The sequence below is a fragment of the Denticeps clupeoides genome, chromosome 18 (assembly GCF_900700375.1).
Source record: "Denticeps clupeoides chromosome 18, fDenClu1.1, whole genome shotgun sequence".
Lineage (NCBI taxonomy): Eukaryota > Metazoa > Chordata > Actinopteri > Clupeiformes > Denticipitidae > Denticeps > Denticeps clupeoides.
Genome location: NC_041724.1, coordinates 17,336,903 through 17,360,765, shown reverse-complemented (window position 1 = coordinate 17,360,765; position 23,863 = coordinate 17,336,903). Strand labels below are relative to the sequence as shown.

The following is a 23,863-nucleotide window of genomic DNA, read 5'->3' as shown; positions in this document are numbered from 1 at the left end:
CAGCTGTTTTTACACGGGGACAAATATTTTTACATGTTTTATGGGGGAGAAATCGAACATGTTTCACATGTTTTATTGGGGTGAAATCGAAGTGACACATTCCAATGGACCACCCATTTACGAATAAATGGGAGCCAACTGTCGGTGATGGAGTTTTTAGTTTGAAATCAAGGGGCCATTTGGTCTGCCTCTGGTAGGGCTGAGGGGGGTCAGAAAAACCTGGTAGTTCTAGTGTTAATTAGTGTTCATTTAAAGAGAGAGAAAAATGGAAAGGAGATTTAGTGGAGTTGTTCCTTACCTTCATAGGCATCATGCCATTGCCATTATCTGTGAATGTTCAGCACTGGTGGTCATTGAGGCAGAGCACATCTATCCAAATCTGCTTTGCCTTAACACCAGGGTCTGATGCATTAACTGACAAAGAGAGACAGATAATGCATAATGCTTATGAACTATAACAAGACATGCATATATGAACTATAATACATAGAGTATTAATGTGGATATGAACATGATATGGATATTGTCAGAGTTGCAGATGTTAAAGTGCAACGCATAGTCCTTACCAACCAATTCTGCAACTGCGCTGAAGGGCCAGGTATGGCTCATGGAGTTACTGTTACACAGCAGCTCAGTCGTTTTCCCCTTTCACCCTGTCACAGGCGGTGGCCACCGTCTGCAGCGCTTTAGGCCATCACGCACAGTCTGCACCGATGACCAGGAGGTATCGGAAGTGTTTAAAATCATTCAAAACGTTGCTCTCAAAGACATGAGGCATTTCAAACATTCAGAGACAGTTTATTTGGGCGAACACAGAAGTATTTATTTTTTTTTTAAAAGAACATTTCTGAGAAAGCAAAAATGTACAATGGTTTCACTCTCGCTCTCTCTCTCCCTCTCAGTTTCAGTTTTTTGTGGCATAGAAGAGTCCCCAGCGTTGGTCCCCTTTCTGACAGCGCAGTAGTTTTTCAGTCCAGCCGTTCACTATGGCATCATAATCTTCCAATGAGAATTCCTGAAAAACTCATTTTAATTAGACAAACACCTACACACCCGAGATTGAATGCTGATTGCAGAAAGCATGAAGCCATTTGCCAAAACTGCCTAGCCCATATATCAAGAAAAACTCACACCTTTCCTCACGCATCACCATATATTCCTCAAGAATACAGCATATATTTTGCACACATCTACATAGTAACTTCTTACACACACCCTATATTCCTCTCACATTTACATTCAAACCTCAAGCATACACCATATATTCTTCAAAAATGTCATATGTGATGTGCAAAAAATCTATGTGAATGTGTGCGCAGCAGAAGTAGTATGTGTGCAAGGAAATGTAGATGCGTAAGGAATACATAGTGTATGTGCGAGCTAATATTATAATGAGAACCATGCAGAGAGCATTGCCACTGGCCGGGTGCCCAGCTGGTCCTGTGGGCTCTGGACATTCAGACAGAATAGAGACAGTGGATTTAACCATCATGGAAAAATGGCAGGAATCACTTGAGAGTCAAGCCATTAATGGCATTGTCACAGACCACGCTGAAGTTAGTTCCTTATTGGCAGTTCCTTATTAGAATTCACAGTTTCACCTTAAAAGCCGATCAGCAGGTTGCACTAACCATAATACCGGGAGTTGAGCGAGGTTTACAGTCAGGAAATCTGTTTTAGAAATGAAAGTTATAAAGAATAAAGAATGTTTTAAATCTGTATGTAGTGATGATCTCTGTCTGCGCTCAACATTTTTAAATATTATCAATTGTACCTGCCTTGCTCAACACCCTATTCACTGAAAATTTCACCCGTGTATTGGATTAAGATGAATGGCAATGTCTTACTGTTAGGTTCCTAAGTCTAGGGGTCTAAGAAACGCGACAAGGGTGTGGAGAGGAGGAGGTCCACTGTTATACACAAACCAAACAAAGCATACAAACAGTGCTTTTATTTACAGTGAGCTAACAGATACAATATAACAGTGGACTCTGCACAGCTAACCAACATCAGTACAGCCTAAAGGAAGAGATGTTCCTGCAGGGATAACTTAAACACGCACAAAAGTTAACGAAAAGGGCACATAAAGCTAACAGGCTAACAAGGGTGGTAGTAGCCTAGTGGGTAAGACACTCGCCTGTGAACCAGGAGACCCAGGTTCAAATCCCACTTACTACCATTGTGTCCCTGAGCAATACACTTAACCTTAAGTTGCTCCAGGGAGACTGTCCCCGTAACTACTGATTGTAAGACTGATAATCACTCTGGATAAGGGCGTCTGATAAATGCTGTAAATGTAAATGTAAAATGTAAATGTAATGTAAACACAGGCTAACAAAAAAGGGTCTATCACACAAAGCAACTAGACACACAAAAGAGATCCCCAATGGAGCCTGTTGCAGATCTCCGTGGACCCTGGGGATCTCCCAAAAGAGTAAGGGCCTAGCAGACCCTGTGTACCTCTTGAACACCATCCAAAGTCTCTTTATATAGGTGTAGGTGACCAATAGGCAGATGGTAGGTGGAGCTGGTAGGTCAACCTAGGTCAACCTAAAAGAGACAGGTCACAAAAACACAGCCAGCCACACAGAAAACGTGGGAGCATCCATCCAGGGACGTAACACTTACCAGGTGAGAAATTTCTTACTAGGGTTCATAAGGTTTGAGCCGCTGAAAACTCACTTGTTTAGGGTAAAATAGGATGTGTAGAAATAGCATAAAGTGTTACCTGTGACTTCTTAAAAATGGGGACCAGTCATGATACCCAGGATGGATCTCATCCACCCCTGGGGCTCCAGTGCTGTGGAGCTGTTTGAAAACCTCAGCAACTTCTGCCCCTGAGATTGGACATTCCAGCCCTGGTTCCTCCTTGGAATGCACATCAGAGGGATTGAGGAGCTCCTCAAAGTATTCCTTCCACCGCCCGACTATAGCCCCAGTTGACGTCAGCAGCTCCCCATCGCCACTGTAAACAGTGTGAGCGAGTTGCTGCCTTCCTCTCCTGAGGCGTTGGATGGCTTGCAAGAACCTCTTTGGAGCGTAGTCTTTCAGTAGTCTTTCCACATGGCCTCACTGAAGTCCTCCCACTCCCAAGATTTTGCTTCGGTGACTGCCACTGCTGCACCCTGCTTGGCCGTCTTGTACCTCTCTGCTGCTTCTGGAGACCCACAGACCAGCCATGCCCTGTAGGCCTCCTTCTTCAGCCTTGACAGCTCCCTTAACCTCCTCCTAACCAGAGGGTCTGCTAGGCCTACGTGGCATCTTCCCCTGTCATTTGATCCAACTCACCACTAGGTGGTGATCAATTGACAGCTCCGCTCCTCTCTTCACCCGAGTGTCCAAAACATATGGCCGCAGGTCAGATGATATGACTACAAAGTCAATAATCAACCTGCAACCTAGGCTGCCCTGGTACCAAGTGTACCGATGGCCATCTTTATATATGAACATTCGGTATGGACAAACAGTGGCTTGCACAGAAGTCCAATAACGAAACACCATTCGAGTTCAGATTTGGCCGGCCGTTTCTCCCAATCACGCCCCTCCAGGTCATGCTGTTACCACTCGTCCCAGGGACTTCAAAAAGGGTCAACCAAAAGCTCTCACCTCGGTCTGCCACCTGATCCACATTGCACCAAACCCGTCATGTTCCTCCTGCAGGTGGTGGGTCCACAATTTTACGAGCCCATGTATTTGGTTCGGGCTGGGCCTGGCCGGGCCCCATGGCCACCAGACGAGAGCTCACGGGCCCCAATCCCAGGCCTTGCTCCAGGGTAGGACCCTGTTAACCCTCCGGGCTGGGTACTAGGAGTTTTTGTTTTTCCTACTATGAAAGATCTTCTGAAATGTTCTTTGTTTCACCCTTTAGTGGTCAGTGGTGGCAGTGGGGGCCTAGTTCACTGTGTGCACTTTGTGCTGTGTATCACATGTGACAATCACTTCACTTTGACTTTACCAAAGACATATTTGTCATGGGAGACCCTACAAGGGGCACCAAGTGCCCCAGACAACATAGCTCCTAGGATCATTAGGGGTATCAAACTCCTCCGCCACGATAAGGTGACTGTTCAAGCAGCTTGGCAAGCCAACCACTGGCAATGTTCTCTGCACAGTCCTCATTATAATATTAGCTTGCATATACATTAGGTATTCCTTATGCATCTATATACAAAGCTCGCACATTCACCAGTTTTTCGTTGCACACATACTACTATTTGCCGCGCACGCATTCACATGTTTTGGATTAATCTCTAAAACAATCTGACAGCTGAAGCGCTGTCTCTTAATGAAGCCAAATTAAAAATATCTGGACATCCTAAATGATCTTGACATTCATGCAGAACTTACTATTCTCTATTTGTTGCCGTGGCAAAATAAAAGTTTTAATTCATCAATAAATCATCAACAGTCAATTATTTGCAGTACAGCTGTGTATACATAACATACAGAATTGGTAAATTGGGACTTTGATCAGAATGTAGAATGTAGTAAACACAGCACTTCACTTTTGCCACATTTTGTCAATACTTTGTTGAAGCACCTTTGGCAGCAATACCAGCCTCAAGTTTTTTCTTTTTAACCTATTTTGTAGCAGTTTCTCCCATTCATCTTTGCAGAATCTCTCAAGCTCAATTATTTTCAGAGCTCTGAAAATGTTCAATCAGGTTCAAGACACTAGGAAAAGTCCTAGTGGATCCAAATTTCTTTATTTGTGGATCATGGAGGCCATTTGCAAATTGTGGTGGAAGATTAGTATTTGGTCACTAACAAAAGTTCAACTCAATACTTTTTTATATACCCTTTGTTGGCAATGATGGAGGTCAAAGTCTTCACAAGATTTTCACACACTGTTGCTGGTATTTTGGCCCATTCTTCCATGCGGATCACCTCTAGAGCAGTGATGTTTTGGGGCTGTTGCTGGGTAACACAGACTTTCTCCAAAGATTTTCTATGGGGTTGAGATCTGGAGACTGGCTAGGCCACTCCAGAACCTTGAAGTGCTTCTTACAAAGCCACGCCTTCGTTGCCCAGGCGGTGTGTTTGGGATCATTGTCATGCTGAAAGACCCAGCCATGTTTCATCTTCAATGCCCTTGCTGATGGAAAGAGGTTTTCACTCAAAATCTCACAATACATGGCCCCATTCATTCTTTCCTTTACACGGATCAGTCACCCTTTGCAGAAAAACACCCCCAAAGAATGATGTTTCCACCCCCATACTTCACAGTAGGTATGGTGTTCTTTGGATGCAACTCAGCATTCTTTCTCCTCCAAACACAAGTAGAGTTTCATCGGACCATATGACATTCTCCCAATCCTCTTCTGGATCATCCAGAAGCTCTCTGCATGTCATTCACTAGGTCCCCCCGTGTGGTTCTGGGATTTTTGATCACCGTTCTTGTAATCATTTTGACCCCACGGGGTGAAATCTTGCGTGGAGCCCCAGATCGAGGGAGATTAACAGTGGTCTTGCATGTCTTCCATTTTCTAATTATTGCTCCCACAGTTGATTTCTTCACACCAAGCTGCTTACCTATGTCTCTTTTAGGTTGACCTAAGTTGACCTACCAGCTCCACCTACCATCTGCCTATTGGTCACCTACACCTATATAAAGAGACTTTGGATGGTGTTCGAGAGGTACCCAGGGTCTGCTAGGCCCTTACTCTTTTGGGAGATCCCCAGCCTTGTGCAGGTCTACAATTTTGTTTCTGGTGTCCTTACACAGCTCCATAGTGGAGTTTGGAGTGTGACTGTTGGAGGTTGTGGACAAGTGTCTTTTATACTGATAATGAGTTCAAACAGGGGCCATTAATACAGGTAGAGTGCAGGGCAGAGGAGCCTTTTACAGAATAAGTTATATTTATATATAGTTATAGGTATATTGCTTGTTTGTTAGTGACCAAATACATAATTTGCAAATAAATTCTTTAAAAATCAGCATGTGATTTTTTTTTCTCATTTCATCTCTCATAGTTGAGGTATACCTATGTTGAAAATTACAGGCCTCTCTCATCTTTTTAAGTGGTAGAACTTGCACAATTGGTGGCTGACTAAATACTTTTTTGCCCACTGTACATGTTTTATGTTCTAGTTTCTTCGAAATAGCCACCCTTTGCTCTGATTACTTTGCATACTCTTAGCATTCTCACGATGAGCTTCAAGAGGTAGTCACATGAAATGGTTTTCCAACAGTCTTGAAGGAGTTCCCAGAGGTGTTTAGCACTTGTTGGCCCCTTTGCCTTCACTCTGTGGCCCAGCTCACCCCAAACCATCTCGATTGGGTTCAGGTCCGGTGACTGTGGAGGCCAGGTCTCCACTTTTTGTTAAGTACATAACTCCACATGTGTTCAGTCATAGTTTTAATGCCTTCAGTGAGAATCTACCAATGTAGATGCTCCTGAAAATAAAGAAAACACAGTGGCCTATACTGTATGTTGAACCACTGGCATTATGGGGTATTGTGTGTAGTATTTTGAGGTAGAATGAGTTTAATCCATATTGAATAAGGCTGTTACTTAATCTGTGAAGTGCTGTGAATACTGTAGGTCATGGTTTTAGTCAAGTGTGAAGTCTGGTGTATGGTGAGGAGGAGGGTCTTCTCACCTCAGTAAATTCCTCTCTCATAGCCTCTGCCTTCAGCAGCTCATCCTGTATCACCTCAATGAACTGTGCGGTTCGGTCCTCAACATGTACATTGGCAAATCCAGCCTCCTCAAGCATCTGGTCAATAAATAGAGATGCATATAGTTGAGGCAAAAATCATTAGACCCCAGGAATTATTATGGAACATTTTATTAAACCTCTTCCAAATGTTTGCAGCATTGATGAATCTTGATATAATCAAACATTTACCAGTGGTATTTACTCATCCATTTTATAATATAAAATTCTGTTTACTAACAAATATAATTAAAAATTAGGTCATCAAAACTATTAGCCCCATATGAATGTTTGCTTTCAAAACACATCTACATTAATTAACCAACCAGCTTTGAAACCACTCCAATGAATAGGGCACTTGCACATAGAGGGACTACTGTTACTCATGTTGCCAAAAACAAAGAAAATCAGTCTGGAGCTCAGAAAGAAGAGAGTAGAGGCTCATGATAATGGCTACACTGCTATTTCCAAGAGATTCACAGTGTCTAGAACTGCTGTATGTTGCATAATTGCCAGGTACAAGTTCTGTATGAAACTAAACAGGCCGTGGCTGTAATTGCATAGTCACATCAAGGTAGTACGGGACTGCCCCCTGCTGTTCACACTATACTGTCAGCCAAATGATCCTGTAAAACCAGTCCCAGTATAGGCTGTTATGCTGCAAACTATTTATATACAGTGCATCCAGAAAGTATGAACAGCTTTGAACATCTCTTTGAACATCACGTTTTGGAAAAATTATTAAAATAAAAAAGAAATCACATGTACATAAGTAGATGTAGATGTACGTTTGGCAGCAATTACAGCCTCAAGTCTTTTTGAATATGATGCCACAAGCTTGGCATATCTATCCTAGGGTAGTTTCACCCATTCCTCTTTGCAGCACCTCTAAAGCTCCATGAGGTTGGATGAGAAGTGTCATGCACAGGATTTAGGACCTCTCCAAAGATGTTCAATTGGATTTTAGTCTGGCCATTTCTTGTTTCAGCTCTGTGTATCAATAAAATATCCTAATTTGTTATTTATTGACTATTTGTTTCCAAAAAAACAAACACTTGTTGTTAATGGTCATTTTCATGGAGAAATCAAGAGTGTCGTCTAATTTCATAAAAGGGGCTAATAATTTTGGCCTCAACTGTATCAACACATTTCATATCATATAATCATGCACAATAGCTTTTCCTAATATCTGCTATACCTGGCCATATCTCTGTGGGGTGTAGAGGATGTAGCCCCTTTGTTTGACATACTCCACAAACTGGAGGCTCCAGGGCTTCTCACCACAACAGTAGTCACTGATCAGCAGCTTGCCTCCAGGTTTCAGCCAGGACTGCAAAAAGGGCAACCCATTGATGAGAGATGGAAAGATCACTTCAACAATAAAACTGTGATCATAGGCCGCACATGCTTACATGGAAGCGTTTGAAGAGGTCCAGTTTTTCACTAATATGCAGGATGGTGTCTCTACTATAAACCACATCAAAAGATGATTCTGGGAAACCCCTCTTTGTGGCATCAGCTACCTCAAATTGCACCTGAAAGCAGCAGTTATTCGTTAAGACCTGTCAAACGAGAAATTTAATAATGAAACTACACTCAGCATTGATGCCTTACCAATGCCAACTTCTCCTGTACTGCCCTTTCTATTGCAATGTCCACCATGTTGGATGATAGGTCCATTCCCAAGACCTCAACTCTAAAATTCTATCAATTCAAAAGCACACAGTGAGTAAAGTAAGCATGCTAGACCTGTGCTGATATGAATGATAAATGCATGACACTCTAACCTTTGCCATGTAGAAGTCTCCTCCACCTATGCCACATCCCACATCTAGAACCTTTTGGCCAGGTGTTAGATTCAAGAGGTCGACAAATTCCTGTCCAGAGGTACAAAGAGTTAATATAAGAGACAACTCAGCCACTCAGATATCTGTGTGTTTAGGGTCATTCCCCTTTCAATCTTTGTCTGATCAGACCAGAGACTTTTGTTTCTCATGGTCTGAGAATTCTTCAGGTGCCTTTTGCCATGTGCCTTTTACTAAGGAGTGATTCCCGTTTGGCCACTCTACCATACAGGCCTGATTGTTGGACTGCTGCAGAGACTGTGTCCTTCTAGAAGGTTCTCCTATATACACAAAGGACCTCTGGAGGTCTAACAGAGTAATCATTGGGTTCCTGGTCAGCTCCCTGACTAAGGCACTTCTCTCCTCATCTCTCAGTTTAGGTGGTTTTGAACTTCTTTCACTTACAGATGATGGAGGCAACTGAGCTCACTGGGACCTTCAAAGCGGCAGGAAAATCTTTCTGTAACTTTCCCCAGATTTCTGCCTTGAGACAATCCTGTCTACAGACAATTCCTTTGACTTCAGGCTTGGTTTGTGCTATGACATGAATTGTCAACTGTGGGACCTTATAGAGTAAGGTGTGTGCATCTTCAAATCATGTCCAATCAGCTGTTTTTTTCCACAGGTGGACTCCAATTAAGCTGCAGAAACATCTCAACAATAATCAGGGGAAACAGGATGCACCCGAGCTCAATTTTGAGATTCATATCAAAGGCTGTGAATTCTTAAGTACATGTGTTTTATAAGTTTTATTATTTTTAATAAATTTGCCAAACCCTTAAGGAGACTTGTCCATGTCCCATGTCCAGTGCGACTTTGTGATCTTCTGGTTCAATGGTATGTTACCCTCTAGGTTAGTACCATCCTAATCCCACTTTGCGCCCCACCTTTGTCGTTTTAGGTCCTCCAGTACTGACGTAACCAGATCCAAACATCTTCTCATAGCGTAGGATGCCACGACGTGTGTACTGCTGGCTGTCCAGGAACTGCTGGAATGTGTTGAAGCCTCCTGGCTGAGTGGTGCTCCGGGGGCTTTTCTGCAGCAGCCAGCAGACCTGATTCTGGTTTTTCTTCATCTAGATCAGCAGGGAGTGCAACAAAAATGTATTTTGTGGTAGCAAAATCAATGCAGACATTCCGATTTTATCACTTTTGCTTCAAATGTTTACCTTGATATACGTCTGCACTGGTTTGGACAGAACCATGTCAAACCCAAAGCACTTTTTTTTTGTCCCATCTGATTCATTCCACTGTGCTGACAACATTATTTCGTTGTAAATGGCAGGACTTCTATAGTTGGTAGGGTTAAAATTTCTCTTATTGTCTCCTGAAGAACGAACATGATATTACACATGATCAGCGCAGCATGAGTTTCCGGCGGAATGTAAATGGCATTGCATAGAGGTGAAGAGTATGAAAATTTTATTTTATTTGACAATTAACCTGACTGGTGGAAACAAGATTCCCTGAAAAACAAATATCCTCCTGGCTTGAGCCAACTCAGTATCTTTGTAACCAGTGAGCTCAGCTCCTCGTTGCTCAGGTACATCATGAGCCAGTTCGAAAAAATCAGGTCAAAACTGAGAAGAAAAGAAAGACAGGGCAGCAGCAAATTTGTCATTTGTTTTCTGCTGGACGGGAACTTTGGATCATGAATCACTGACAAACAAGCACCTGTTTTTGTCAAAGTCCAGTAGGGTAACATCAGCCTGGATGAAGTCAGCGTTGTTATGGTGACTGTTGTCTGCTCGGTTCTTTTCAACAAATTTCTCCATGAAGTCCACTGCAGTCACGTGATGAGCCTTCTGAATGAGGTGACACGTGTATCGCCTATAAGGGTCAAAGGTTACTGGTTAAAAGGTTCACAGATGTTTGTTTTTAAATTCAGTCCTGACTGCTGAAATCGTTAATCCCACTCAATAAGTAATTTCAAGGTGAACAACAAACTTCTGTTTGCTGAATTTGGTAGAATTTTTCAGGTTTCTATATAAATAATGGCAGACCTTTACAAGTTCTCTAAATAGATACAGAAATACCACATAAATAAATGAGAAAAAAACTTTTGGTTGGCAAAAGGAAGTTATGTCAGTGGTATGAATATGCAATGTTTGATTATCTGAAGTACAGAAATATCTAGTCCTGCACATCAACATTCAGAAGAACTTTGCGTGAGGTTTGTGTGCATTATCCGTCCTTTGGTAAGTGTGATCTTAGGGTATAATCTTCATATGCTGGAATGTTCTTGAAAATATTAAGCTCTATTTCTGAATAGGAAAACTTACCCAATACCAGAACCCAATTCCAGGATATCTTTGTCTGTCAGATCAGGTAGCAGTGAAAGAATTTCAGGGAGCTCATGCTGAGTGAGAACCTGGGCATTAGAATCCAACATCATTTCTTCTACTGTTGCATTCTGGGAATGCTCCTTCCAGAATTCTGTCATATTTTGACGTTCAGCACCTTTTGAGTGAGAGAAAGAACTTAATACTGTAGAAAGTTAAAAAGTCTTAAGTTAAAATCCATACAACCTCTTGAAATGCATATCATTTAAGTAATATTTATCTAATTTGTTTCATTGAAACGTATATAAATGAACTATGTATTTATATATAAACTATATTAACTATATATTTAACTGACTATTTTCCCCCACACTAGTACCTCAACTGAATAAACAGGTAAATAGGTAACCTGTAAATTGATCTCAGTGTACCCAAGTGTCCTGATTGTTGCCATGTTAACTGCGATTTTTGACCACTAAGTGTTGTCACTCAAGAGTTTCACCATAATAGCAAACAGTGGGTGGTATGATGGGATATCTTAATTAATGAAAATATATTTAAAATAAAGCTGCACCTTGTGCAACCTGCTCTCCTCCCTTGTTCAGTGCAACAGCCCCAAACATTCAGTTTTGTAAACTTGTAGGTTCTGTGGATGCTCCCTTGAAGGAAATCTTCCCTGAACCCACAGGCGGCGTGGGTTCTATTAAAGTGGGTTCTATTAAAGTTTGTTTAACAGTAAGGCAGTAGAAACAAAATTTTTTTTGTGTTTCTCTTTGTCATCCAGGGTAACTGCAGCTTGTTGATGGTTGAGGTATTATATTGATTTTAATCATTTATTTTTTAATCATTTAATTTTTAACAATGTGCTAGTTTCCATTTAAATGGGCCACCTAGCCATCTTTTTATTCTTTAACTGGGTATAAATTTAGACAATTCTTTCAGTTGTTTTAGACTGTAAAAGTTAGACAGTATACTCTCCTGTAACTCATTGCATTGTTCATATTTGTAATCTATATTTATACAATATATTAATCATGTTTAACAGAACATATTTATAACAAAAGGAAACTGATTTCGACTTAGAAGTAACCCATATTAACCATTCAATATTAGCAATTTGACTTGTATTTAGCCACAAAAAATCTCCAATAAACCTTACCTTTTTCCATGTCAAGGAAACAAAATGTATCTCCCTTAATTACTGCTCAAAATGAACTACAAACATACATATATATATATATTTCTTTTTTAAAACAGAAGTGTCAAGGCCCAGATATCGTCCCGAAGCTTGGTTGTAAAACTGCGAGGTACTGGACCATGAAAACAGGTACTAACAAGTTTTCAACGCCGCTCTTTAAATATCGCGGCTCAGTCCAATCGCGTGAACCGGCAGGTGTGTTCGACCACTCGTGTGCGCGGGATCGGAGGGGTGTGAGAGTTTGACCGGGTTCCTTATGAATGGATTAAAACGGTGCTGCTGGCTCGAGAGCTTCCTTGCCGTAAACACCTATAGGTGGGAGGCTTCTGGAGACCGTCCGATGCTGTGTGTGGAAAATTATTGGCCAGCGCATGGACATGCATGCCATCACACAGATGCTATAGATCTGATTGGTATCCTCCTATTTGTAAAAGTCTTTATCGTTGATGCGTGATTATGCCACGCGCGCGCAACTAGTTGACGGTATTGTCGCTGCTGTCCCGGGTTTGAACCGCTTCTCGCCATACTTTTGCTGACGAGGCCAGAACGCCATTATGCGGGGGCTCTGTTCGGATTACGCAACATTGCCTCATGCGCTTGGTAAAAAAGAAACCACGAAGTCAGACGGGAGAAGAGTATGTGCAGTGTCTGTCCTATTCATTCATTCTACATATATTATAAACTATATTAAACATCACAAGGTTATTCAGTTACACACCCGTCATAGACATTTGCATGCAAAACGCTTAAAAAAGAATATAATAATTTAAATACCTAAGAAGGTATTACCCAGTTTTACATCAGAATCTTGGAAACAGTCCAGTTGTGTCATTGTGTAACTACTGTGTCAGAGATAATTCGCCGATTTATTGTCCTTCCAACAACGCACTTCCAAAGTTCAGAAGAAGAACTCAAGTGGCCTACTATTCCTACACATGACATTAAAAACAAATGATGACCCCCGCCCCTCCAGGCTACTCACACTGATGAAAACAAGCTAACAAATGCAGATTTTAATTTGTAAGATGAACTTGCAGCCTTTGCAATGCCTTACACATTTGTTGCTATTATGGCTCGGATAACTGAGTGAATAATTACTACTACTACTAAAGTAATTTTATTAACTATATACCTAAAATGAGTAGTAATAAACAGCTTGAACTGTCAATTGCCCTCACCAAAGCACTGTTCTTTTTTCAGATTGTACAGCTGTGCCTTTTCTTGTGAATAGTGTACACTGAGTAATGCTATTTTTGGGCATAATGGCACAAAAAGTCTGTCATCTGTTTGTGAGACTAATATTAACTCTTATGCTATACAGATTCCCTAGAGTTAAGTGTCGAATACATAGGACTTGGCTGGTAATAGTTTTGTTGAAGATAACAACATCATTGGGAAGCTCCAACTATTACGTCCATGAGCTAACGGTGGGACATTCTGGGAAACAATGCTTTATTAAACACAAATAAAACAGCACAAGGGCTGTCTCCATACACTTCTTGCGTCGCTCCCTGCCTTGCACAGGGAAGCGGCCCCTGACCCTCCGGCAACCGCTTATTACACCCCAGCCCCTCTCGCTGCACATCCCTACTGGCAGAGTAACCAGCTCCCCTCCCTGTGTCAAGTACATGGAATTGTAGTACTGTGTTAATGGCTGTTATGTTTCTGTTCTACTTTTCCACTGACTGGCGAATCTTAATTGAATCTTAATAATGGCTGGCTATGTTCTGGCTATGGCTGGACTTGTGTGTTGCATCAGCCTGACTTTCAATGACTCTGATGGATTGATTTGAGAAGACTGGGTATTGGTTGAGGGTAGGTCAGTGTATCTTATAAACAGGGCCCACCTTAAGTCATGGGGGCGGTCAGCAGTGATGAGGTCCCGGAACTGGGACACGTGACGTCACCGACAACAGTGGCGCGAGCAGCGCCAACGCAACCAGAGTTGTAATTTCTGGTTTCCGTGCTATTGTCTGTGGGCTTGAAGCATTCCATCTATTGGCCCGACTGTGTTTGTGTTACAGCGGGATTGTCGTACAGCAGCTGAGGTCAACGTCGGAAAGAAGTTTGGGCTGAAGGGAGAATGAGAACAGGGTCTACATGTCACATGATGAAACAAGGTAATGTGACTCCTATAAATTGGCTAGATGGCCGCTGCCAGCCGCTCAGTCATTGAATGACATGCGTCATCACAACTTGGCTCCTCTCTCCTCACCACCTCGTAAGACCGTTCCTGCCCTGATCGAATCCTTTTCTCCTGAACTCTTTCCTCTCATCCTGTCCTGTCCTCTATTGTACCCTAACGCGAACGACAACATCCGCGTGGTGTCGTGGCTGACGCTGTTTCACGTTCGCAGAGTAACTCGGAGGGTTACCTGCCTCCTTGCGTTCAATCGCACAGAGGTCTCCTCGTCTCCTCCAACACGTGCTCACATTCTGATTCCGGTGACGTGACTCTACACTCCGGTTGCGTTTCCATTCATATGGGCTGGAAAGGAAACTAGGCGGAGTTTGTTGCCGTGCACTCAGGAGGACGACTTGGGCATGATGGACCAATGGCAGCTGCACACCAGGAGCCCCACCTCCCCTATATCAGTTTCTGCAGTCCACCGGAACGGCCTTCTCGCACTCTTCCCCATGAAGATCTGCAGACTTTCCTCAGCGCCTGGACTGTGGCTGCCCCCTGCTTACAGTTCACAGGCGATCCGTCAAGCACCTCACTGCAAAATTCAGGCCTGCAGTTGCCTTCCTCGAGGTACTGAGGTCTTCCTTTTGCTTAGCTTCTGTGGAGGATCAGTGGTCTCAACCCTGGTGCCCTCTGAATACCGTCTAATGCGTCAAGGTGAGGTGGTAGGAGCGACTTACAATCAGTAGTTACAGGGACAGTCTCCCAGGAGCAACTTAGGGTTAAGTGTCTTGCTCAGGGACACAATGGTAGTAAGTGGGATTTGAACCTGGGTCTTCTGGTTTATAAGCGAGTGTGTTACCCTGTAGGCTACTGCCACCCTATATCTTAATGGCTGACCCCTCTCCAGCAGGGTCCTCTCGGACAAAGGACGTCGTGTCCCACCATTGCCCCGTCGCCTGTGGGTTCATGATATCAGGGAAGGACCCCCACCCCATGTGCATCACGTGCATAGGGGTGAAGCACGCTCAGGCATCGCTTGCTCCACTGGTGGCAGAAGGCAGGCAATTATTTGTCTGGCACGCCACTGGGTGTCCTCCTCCTTATCGTGGTGGAGGAGTTTGAGAGCCCTAATGATCCTAGGAGCTATGTTGTCTGGGGCACTTGGTGCCCCTGGTAGGGTCTCCCATGACAAATTGGTCATAGGTAAAGGGTAAAACAAAGAAGGTTTCAGAAGATTGTTCATGACAGAAAGAACAAAGAGCAAGTGTACCCGGAACAGAGGGTTACTGGGGTCCCACCCTGTAGCCAGGCCTGGGGTTGGGGCCCATGAGTGAGCGCCTGGTGGCCGGGCTTTCGCCCATGGGGCCCGGCCAGGCCCATCCCAAACCGGATACATCGGCTCATCCAACTGTGGACCCACAGGAGGAACATGAAGGGTCCGGTGCAATGTGGATTGAGTGGGAGACAGAGGCGGGAGCTTTGGCAATCCGGTCCATGGACAAGGAAACTGGCTATTGGGACATGGAACATCACCTCTCAGGCGGGGATGAGGTTGTGGAAGAGGTTGAGCGGTACCAGCTAGATATAGTCGGACTCACCTCGACACATAGCATTGGCTTAAAATGAAACCCAAGTTCTTGAGAGATGTTGGACACTCTCCTTTGCTCCGGATGAGAGGCGGAGGGCTGGGGTTGGCTTTTTGTTAGCCCCAAGACTCTCAGTCTGTTTGTTGGGGTTTAACCAGGGGGACGAGAGGGTAGCCTCCCTGTGCCTTCGGGTTGGGGAACGGGTCCTGACTGTTTATTTGCACTTATGCGCCAAGTAGCAGGAACTGTGGACAAGCTCTTGATCCTTTCTGAGGTGATGGGTCATTCAGTCCCTGTACCAGAGGAGCGTGCAGCAGCAAGTCGGACCTGTTCCCAATAAGGGTTGGACTCTGCCTGGGCTGCCCTTTGTCACTGGTTCTAGGCGCAGCCGTGGTGTGGAGGGTGTCGAGTTTGGTGGCCTACGAAATCTACCGTGGGGTCGAGGAGTGCTCCCGGCGATAACCGAGACAAGGAGAGCAGCAGACTTCCCAGTGGGGAATGCTGGAGACTGACCGGAGTGGCAGGCACTGTTTACGGCGGACAGGATGCCGGTCCCCCACAGATGAGCCGTGCTTTATCCCGGGCCTGAAGCCGTCAGTGCAGGAAGGTCACCACTCATCCTTATTAACTTCCTCCCCCCTTTCATGGACCGTTTTTGATGGCACACAAGGAGTCATGCCTACGAGGTAGGGTAATGTCATGATCCGGTCCGGCAGGGGTTTATCCAGGTCTGGAGTTTGGACCGGAGTTTCATGTTCATCCTGTTTCCTAATCGTGTTGACCAATTATATAAAACTATCCTGTTTGTGTCTGTTCGCGGTCAGGTCATTGTTTGGTGATTTGTTAAAAAAATTGCGACTTTATCTGATGTACATGTTTTTATATTTCGTCCAGCACTGCCTAGAGCTGAGCATTTCTTTTGCTTTAGGCCAAATGTTCTCAGCCTGTTCCTGGAAAAACCACAATAGTTGCCAGCTGTAAGGCTAAAATGAACATAACCTTCAGCATACATGATTGAGACACACTGGTTTAATGTTGTTATTGTTTCCATGAGATTTGTTCACCTTTTACGCAAGCTGTTTAAACAAGTGGAGAAAAGCAGATGGAAAGTAAATGTGAACTTTCCTTATTGATGGATTTATGAACCCATATCAGTCATGTGAGATCTCGCCCGTTGAATGTAATAAGTTCTACTGATAAAACTGTATTTGCTTTTGAATATAGTAAAAGTGAAAAAAATGCAAAACCCATGCAGAGAGCACTCAGTTCAAAATTTTAGCTTGAACTTGCCGAACTTGGTTATCAGCAAATAACACTGTCAATGTTTCACTGCAGCATGAAACTTCTTTGAAAATTAACATGTGTCCATATAGTGAAATAATTTATCTTGATAATAATAATGATGAATATATTACATTTTCCAAGCTACTGTAGTAGTGTTTACATACACTTTATGATGATTTATGACCTGTCGATATGAGGTAAAGTGTTTGATGACCCTTCCCCCTCTCTCTCCCTCTCTTTCTGTCCACCCCTCCCTAACATTAACCTTCCCATTACCTTCTCACCCCTTCCGTCACCTCACAGATCCCTATGTTTACACACACACACACACACACACACACACACACACACACACACACACACACACACACACACACACACACACACACACACATATTAACAAATAATTTTCCCCTGCTAAAATAAAACTAATCCTTACGTTGTTTTATGAACTATCCAAAAGTGTCTCATTTATGGGTTGTCATATGACATTCCACACAAAAACTTTAACAAACTATAATTTCAATTTACACACAGAGAGAAAAATGAATAAGCAGACAGTGAATTATATAATGGTATAATGGTAATTATAAAAAACACCTTCTGTTTTTCTACAAAAAGTTTTTAAGGTTCTAACAGCAGACATACCAATAGGACTTCTGTTTATCAAACAAATATATTTATGAACAAAACCTTTTAGAAAAGATTACACCTTTCCCATCCCATCAGACATTCCCACCATCCATCCCTTAGACTATCTTTTTAAAATAGAAACCTTATCAACCACAATTTATTGCTCACTTGAAGCTGTTTGCAGCAATGACCATTGTTGATGGTTTATGATCCCCATCACCTCACGGACACAGGACACTCCCTGTTCACACACTTCACACCCTGTTTTAAAGTGTATGGTTTTACTTGACCTACTGTTTCAGTGTTAAACATGTTTAAACACAATACCTATTTTTAAAATACGCTATTTGTATACTCACTGAATATGGTAGAATACCCCATTTTTCCAAAAGATATATCACACAATGGTATGTAGGAAGCATCCCCTCACAGATCCCCATGTTCACACACACACACACACACACACACACACACACACACACACACACACACACACACACACACACACACACTTTTAAAACAGAAACCTTATTTTAATGATATATGTTTTAAAATAATTTCTTGTTAAAGAAAAAATGTAAAAGGATTCATTTTCTAGAGACTGGAAACTATTCCTATTTCTTTTAAGAAAAAATGTTAACAAATTATTTTCCCCTGCTAAAATAAAACAAACTGTCTGTCAAATGATTCCATCCGTGTGACTGAGAGCAACACGGAAACGAGGTAATGCGACTCCTGCTGTGTCCTATAAACTCCTATAAATTGACAAGATGGCCACTGCTAGCTGCTCAGTCATTAATCGACATCCGTCAACTCGATTTGGCTCCGACTCAACCTGCTACCAGTAAGACCTCTCCTGTTCATCTCATCTCCTATCCTCTCTCCTCTGCAAACAAAAATGACAACATCTGTGTAATGTTGCGGCTCACGCCGGGTCTCGATCGCATAGTAAACCGGAAGAAAGTCCCCCCCTGGAGCAATTTGGGGTTAAGTGTCTTGCTCAGGGACACAATGGTAGTAAGTGGGGTTTGAACCTGGGTCTTCTGGTTCATAGGGGATTGTGTTACCCACTACTACCAAACTTACCTGCCTCCTTGCATCCCACTGCACCGGGGTTCATTGTTTTCTCCCACACATCAAATCTCGATGTAAAGTCCTCATTTATCGTGTGAATGGCATATCCACAACCCCATCAGAGCTTTCCAGCTGTGCTGGACTGGAAGAGGCATCTGCACTAATACTTTTAGATGGCTGTTAACAGCATTTTAGATATTATTTCAGTTTACACACAGATGTCAAATTTAAATTACACAATTCACATACACAGTCATACACGGTATGATATGACATTTTTAGCGACTGCTATAGACCACAGTATTGCAAATTTTGCAAGTATACAATGAACCTAAAATATGTGTTACAGGTAGGGTGAAGGTGTGCAAATGAGTGTAAAGTAAAAAGTACAAAAAAAAAGTTTGTAGTAAAAAGTTTGTGCAAGGATTCTGGGGGTGAGTCCAGAAGTGATTGAAAGTGAAAGTGCTGGAGTGTATTAGAGTTTTATGAAGTGTTGTGGTTGTTGGGAGCTCATATAGCCTGTGGGAAGAAGCTCCTCCTCATTCTCTCTGTGTTGGCCTTCAGGGAGTTGAAACGCTTCCCTGATCACAGCAGTCTATTGAACAGTCTATTGTTGGGTTGGCTATGGTCCTTCACTATCTTGCTGGACATGGTCCAGCACTGCTTGCTGTAGATTGATTGAAGGTCAGGGATCTTGGTACAGATGTTGCCAAGATCATTCAGCTGACCTCTGTAGTGCTCGCCTGTCCTGCATGGTGCTGTTCCCGAACCAGGTTGAGATGTTTCCCATCAAGATGCTCTCTATGGTGCAGGAGTAGACAGCTCTCTTGGAGGGCAGTCTAATGTCTCTCAGCCGTCTGAGGTGGTAGGGATGCTGCCGGCCCTTTTTCAACACAGCGTTGATGTGACAGGACCTTGACAGATCCTGCGTGATGTGAACACAGAGGTATCGGAAGCTGTCCACTCTCTCCACTGGGCTTCTGATGATAGGGGTCTGGTAGGTCCTCACCTGCTTGGTACTAAAGTCCACTATTAACTCGTTTGTCTTGCTGACGTTCAGGTGGAGATTTTTCCTCTGGCACCAATTCTCCAGATTTCCAACCTCCTCCAGGTAGGCTGTCTCTTCGTTGTCAGAGATCAGGCCCACCACGACAGTGTCGTCAGCAAACTTAATGATGGTGGTGGAGTTTGTAGTCGCTGCACAGTTGTAGGTGTACAGAGAGTACAGCAGGGGGCTCAAAATACAGCCCTGGGGGACTCCAGTGCTGAGAGTGGTTTCCCAACTAGGAAGTTGGAGATCCATTGACAGAGAGATTAACTAAATCTCAGGTGCACCAGCTTGCTGGTGAGTGTGGAAGTGATTATCGTGTTAAATGCATTTTAACATAATTTCCCTTTCGAGTGTCCAGGTGGGTGAGTGCTGTGTGGAGGAGATGAGAGATGGCATGGATGGTAAGCAAACTGCAGAGATCTCAGAGCATCGCGGATGGTTTTATCCTCCCACGGCTTCTTATTGGGAAACATTCTGACGATCGTTTTCTGCACGTTATCGTCCATTAGTTTCCCAATGAAATTCACAACCGCTTCTGTATACACGTTAATGTTCTCAAAGCTGTTTTGGTCCATCCAGCGTGCTACCTCCCTCCGAACCGGAATGTCCTGTTTGAGCCTTGGTTTGTATTTAGGCATGAGGAAGATGAGGAACAGTGGACGAGATTATGCCTTGTAACCATCCATAATTGTTGTGTAACAATGGTCCAATGTCCTATCCCCCATGGTGGGGCAGGTGACATGCTGGTGAAAGTTTAGCACTGTGCGTTTAAGGCTGGCATTATTGAAATCCCCTGCCACAATAAGCACGGCGTCCCGGTGTTGCATTAGATGTTGTGTAAGTGCCTCATGCAGCTTGCATATGGCAGTGTCCATGTCCGGTTTCAATGGAATGGGATCCGGAGCAGTTAAAATCTTCGTATTGTAAGTGCATTGTATACGAATAGAAACAAGAGTGTCTCTACTGTACTTAATGCACTCAATGGTGGTGGATTTCTGGTGAAAGGTTATTAAAAAAAAGTTTCTAAGACAAAAACAAGCTAACCGAGGTCAGAGCAGTCACGACGGCAGCAAACCTCACCAGTGCCATCTTGCCAGAAAAGTTTCAAATGTTGTTAGGGCTCACGCCGGCTGTCGTTCGTTTATTAAACTGTAGGAAACTTACCTACCTCCTTGCGTCCAACCGCACCAGGGTTTCTCATTTCTTACAACACACGCTCACAATCTGGTCCCGCGCCGGAACCATGACAGAATGACCGAGCCTTCTGTTAGAGCTTATTATGTCTATATTGTAATTCTACAACGTTGGGTCAGAGTGGTAGCCTGATGCATTGTTTAGGGACAGGTGTGAATGGGAACCTGTTAGTGCTCTGGGGGGGATGCATGTGTCCCTTTTAGTATGATAAGTACACTATAATATGCCAATTAGACAGCATTGTTTGAATGTAGTGGAATTTTGATCAGCATTTGCATTGAAATGTTTATACTTTGATGGATAATACTTAGCTCTCTACCCTTGATACATGGTCTACTACCCTGTCTATTCTTTGTTTATCTGCTACAATATAAGACCTATATGTGTTACTCACATATTTAATTACATTTTTCCAAACCTTCTCAGTTTCAGAATGCCACCAATGCAGAATGTGATTGCTGCCGTCCAAAAAGGAGAGAGCGATTTTGGACTTGGATGACACCGATGCAAGTGATTTAGAGAATGAGGATGTAAGTGAAATGGACAAAGAAAACCACCAACCCATTGACTGCTCAGCTAATGATGATGTGGACATCAAGCCCCAACCAAAAAAACACACAGTGCCCCGTGACAGGTTTCGTTGGTTGAAAAAGGAGTTTATCAGTCCTAATACAGATTTTTCTGGTTCAGAAATCACCAATGATGCCACCTCCCTCCTGACCCCACTGGAGTACTTCCAAAAGTTTGTGACGGAAGATGTGATTGATACTCTGACAAGAAACACAAATGAGTACAGCTTACAAAAAAATGGAACATCTGTAAACACCAATAATAAGGAAATTGAGATGATGCTTGGCATGTACCTGAAGATGTGCCTAATGCAAATGTCTGGAGTCCGTATGTATTGGGAGACAGACACACGGTACACCCCCGTTTCTGATGTGATGTCCCGGAACAGATTCCAATCTCTGTTGACTTCATTACACTTTATAAACAATTTAACTGTGTCAGAGATGGAAAAGAAGGACAAACTCTGGAAACTCAGACCATGGCTAAATTCATTTAGGGAAAGATGCCTGCAGGTGGTACCTGAAGAACACAACTCTGTGGATGAAATGATGATTCCTTTCAAGGGGAGATTCAGTAACATCAAACACTGAGTATGAAGTGCAATGTTCGTCTGTGCTTCTCAGATGAAAAGAACTGTCTTAGGGACTATCACTGCAAATAAACACAGACTTCATTCAAACCACACTGAATGTGACCAAATAATTATTTCCAAAAAATGTTATTAATTAATGCTTATTCATAAAAAATATGATTGTTGTGGGATTATTACTTATGATATATACTGCTATGGGGCTAAATAAGTGAACAACCCTGCAAATGAATGCTTAAATGTTCTGTATACCAGTTCAGGCAAAGTGAGTACAAATACAGAAATTCTGCTCACAACTAGGCCCAACTTTAATTCCTACATCAGAGGCCTACTAAAACAATATCTGAGAGGTCCAAATTTTTTTGCAATTTTTTTTCTATATTTGGGTCTTACAGGGTTAACCCCATGGAATTTGCTGTGTTATGTGCTCAAGTGGTCTGGCAGGCCACCCTCATTGAATGTTTGTCACAGGAGGTCAGCCAGTGAGTACCCCCACTTCCACGTCGCTGATGTATCCAGCCTTCGTGGCAGAATTAAAAACAACGTTCTGCCATCCGGCAGATGATGTCGCGTCGCAGCTCTACCATCTGCGCTGTCCCTTGTCTCTACCTGTCCCCTGTCACCACTGCCCCTGTCCTCCAACATACAAACCCTTCACTTTCTTTTTGTTGTGGAAGTAGACGCGGTGTTAGTAGCCTAGTGGGTAACACACTCACTCGCCTATGAACCAGAAGACCCAGGTTCAAATCACAATTACTACCATTGTGTCCCTGAGCAAGACTTAACCTTAAGTTGCTCCAGGGGGACTGTCCCTGTAACTAATGATTGTAAGTTACTCTAGATAAGGGCGCCTGATAAATGCTGTAAATGTAAATTAATGCATCAGAGATGAGTGCTGGTGCTGTCCTCTCACAAAGTGTTCTAGACCAGAAACTGCATCCGTGTTGCTTCTTCACTCCGATGCAGCAGTGTTAGGGGGAGGCCAGGGTGCCTGTGTTTTCCCAACACCTGCCGGTCCAATGTGCTGCACTGGGGTTACTCCTCAGTGCTCTCTGGCCATCCAGGACACCAACAGACCATCTCATTCATTCGCTGGGCAACCTGGTGGCCATCGTCATGGTGGGATGTACAGGCCTACGTGGATGCCTGCGATGTCTGTGCCCGGGCCAAGACTGTTGGTTCCATGCATCCTCTTCCAATTCCTTGTCGTCCCTGGATCCACCTTCCCTTGGACTTCAAGTCCAAGTTCTCCCTGAAGCCAATGGAATGACCACCATCCTGACCATAGTGAATCGCTTCTCCAAGGTGGCCCACTTGTGAAATGTTTTTAATGTGAATGTGAAATTATTCTTTTTGGCTTATCTTTATTAATAATAATTAAGTAGATTAACTTTTACTTATTAAAGTATCTTACTAAATTTTTACAAGTAATTAGTAATATAAAAATATTTGGTATACCTTACCTAATTTTTGTAAGTGTGTCATAGCTATTAATATTAGGTACTGCTTACGCAAATATATAAGATAGAATCTACCCAAACAAAACAAGTGCAAATTCTTACCTCACTTTTATTGAGTAAATTCAGGGAGACAAGTGGAAATGAAAGCGGGCAGCGTCGAGTATATAAGTCAGGAGACGCTAGCTCACTTACCCATGCCCAAATAATTTGACCCATGAAATACGACCTTCGCCTGCCCCTGAATTTGAGAATTGCCTGATCCCCTTGAAACCATGAATTGAACTTCCTGGCCATGACTCCTGTCTGTCCC

At 43.1% G+C, this 23,863-nt stretch overlaps 2 protein-coding genes across 3 annotated transcripts in view; one reads left to right on the top strand and one right to left on the bottom strand.

Moving 5' to 3' along the window:
• tbc1d9b (TBC1 domain family member 9b) overlaps positions 1 to 21,468 on the top strand; it is a 45,026-nt gene extending 23,558 nt beyond the window's left edge. Inside the window, exon 22 of the mRNA XM_028960766.1 lies at positions 21,361 to 21,468. Within this exon, the coding sequence (XP_028816599.1) occupies positions 21,361 to 21,453 (93 nt within the window). The 3' untranslated portion in view covers positions 21,454 to 21,468. The remainder of the gene's footprint in view (positions 1 to 21,360) is intronic.
• Positions 798 to 12,098, bottom strand: pmt (phosphoethanolamine methyltransferase). 2 transcript variants are annotated; one of them, XM_028960768.1, is made up of 12 exons: positions 11,946 to 12,098; positions 10,787 to 10,964; positions 10,179 to 10,334; positions 9,948 to 10,084; positions 9,674 to 9,831; positions 9,392 to 9,580; positions 8,448 to 8,537; positions 8,275 to 8,364; positions 8,073 to 8,195; positions 7,859 to 7,990; positions 6,604 to 6,720; positions 798 to 1,015 (listed from the first exon to the last, which is right to left on the bottom strand). In XM_028960768.1, exons 1-12 carry the CDS (start codon positions 11,953 to 11,955, stop codon positions 905 to 907), a joined length of 1,491 nt encoding a protein of 496 aa, XP_028816601.1. In that variant the 5' UTR covers positions 11,956 to 12,098; the 3' UTR covers positions 798 to 904. The 2 variants fall into 2 exon arrangements, with proteins under 2 accessions (XP_028816601.1, XP_028816602.1); XM_028960769.1 differs by lacking the exon at positions 798 to 1,015 and adding an exon at positions 6,337 to 6,397.
• Positions 21,469 to 23,863: the final 2,395 nt, after the last annotated feature.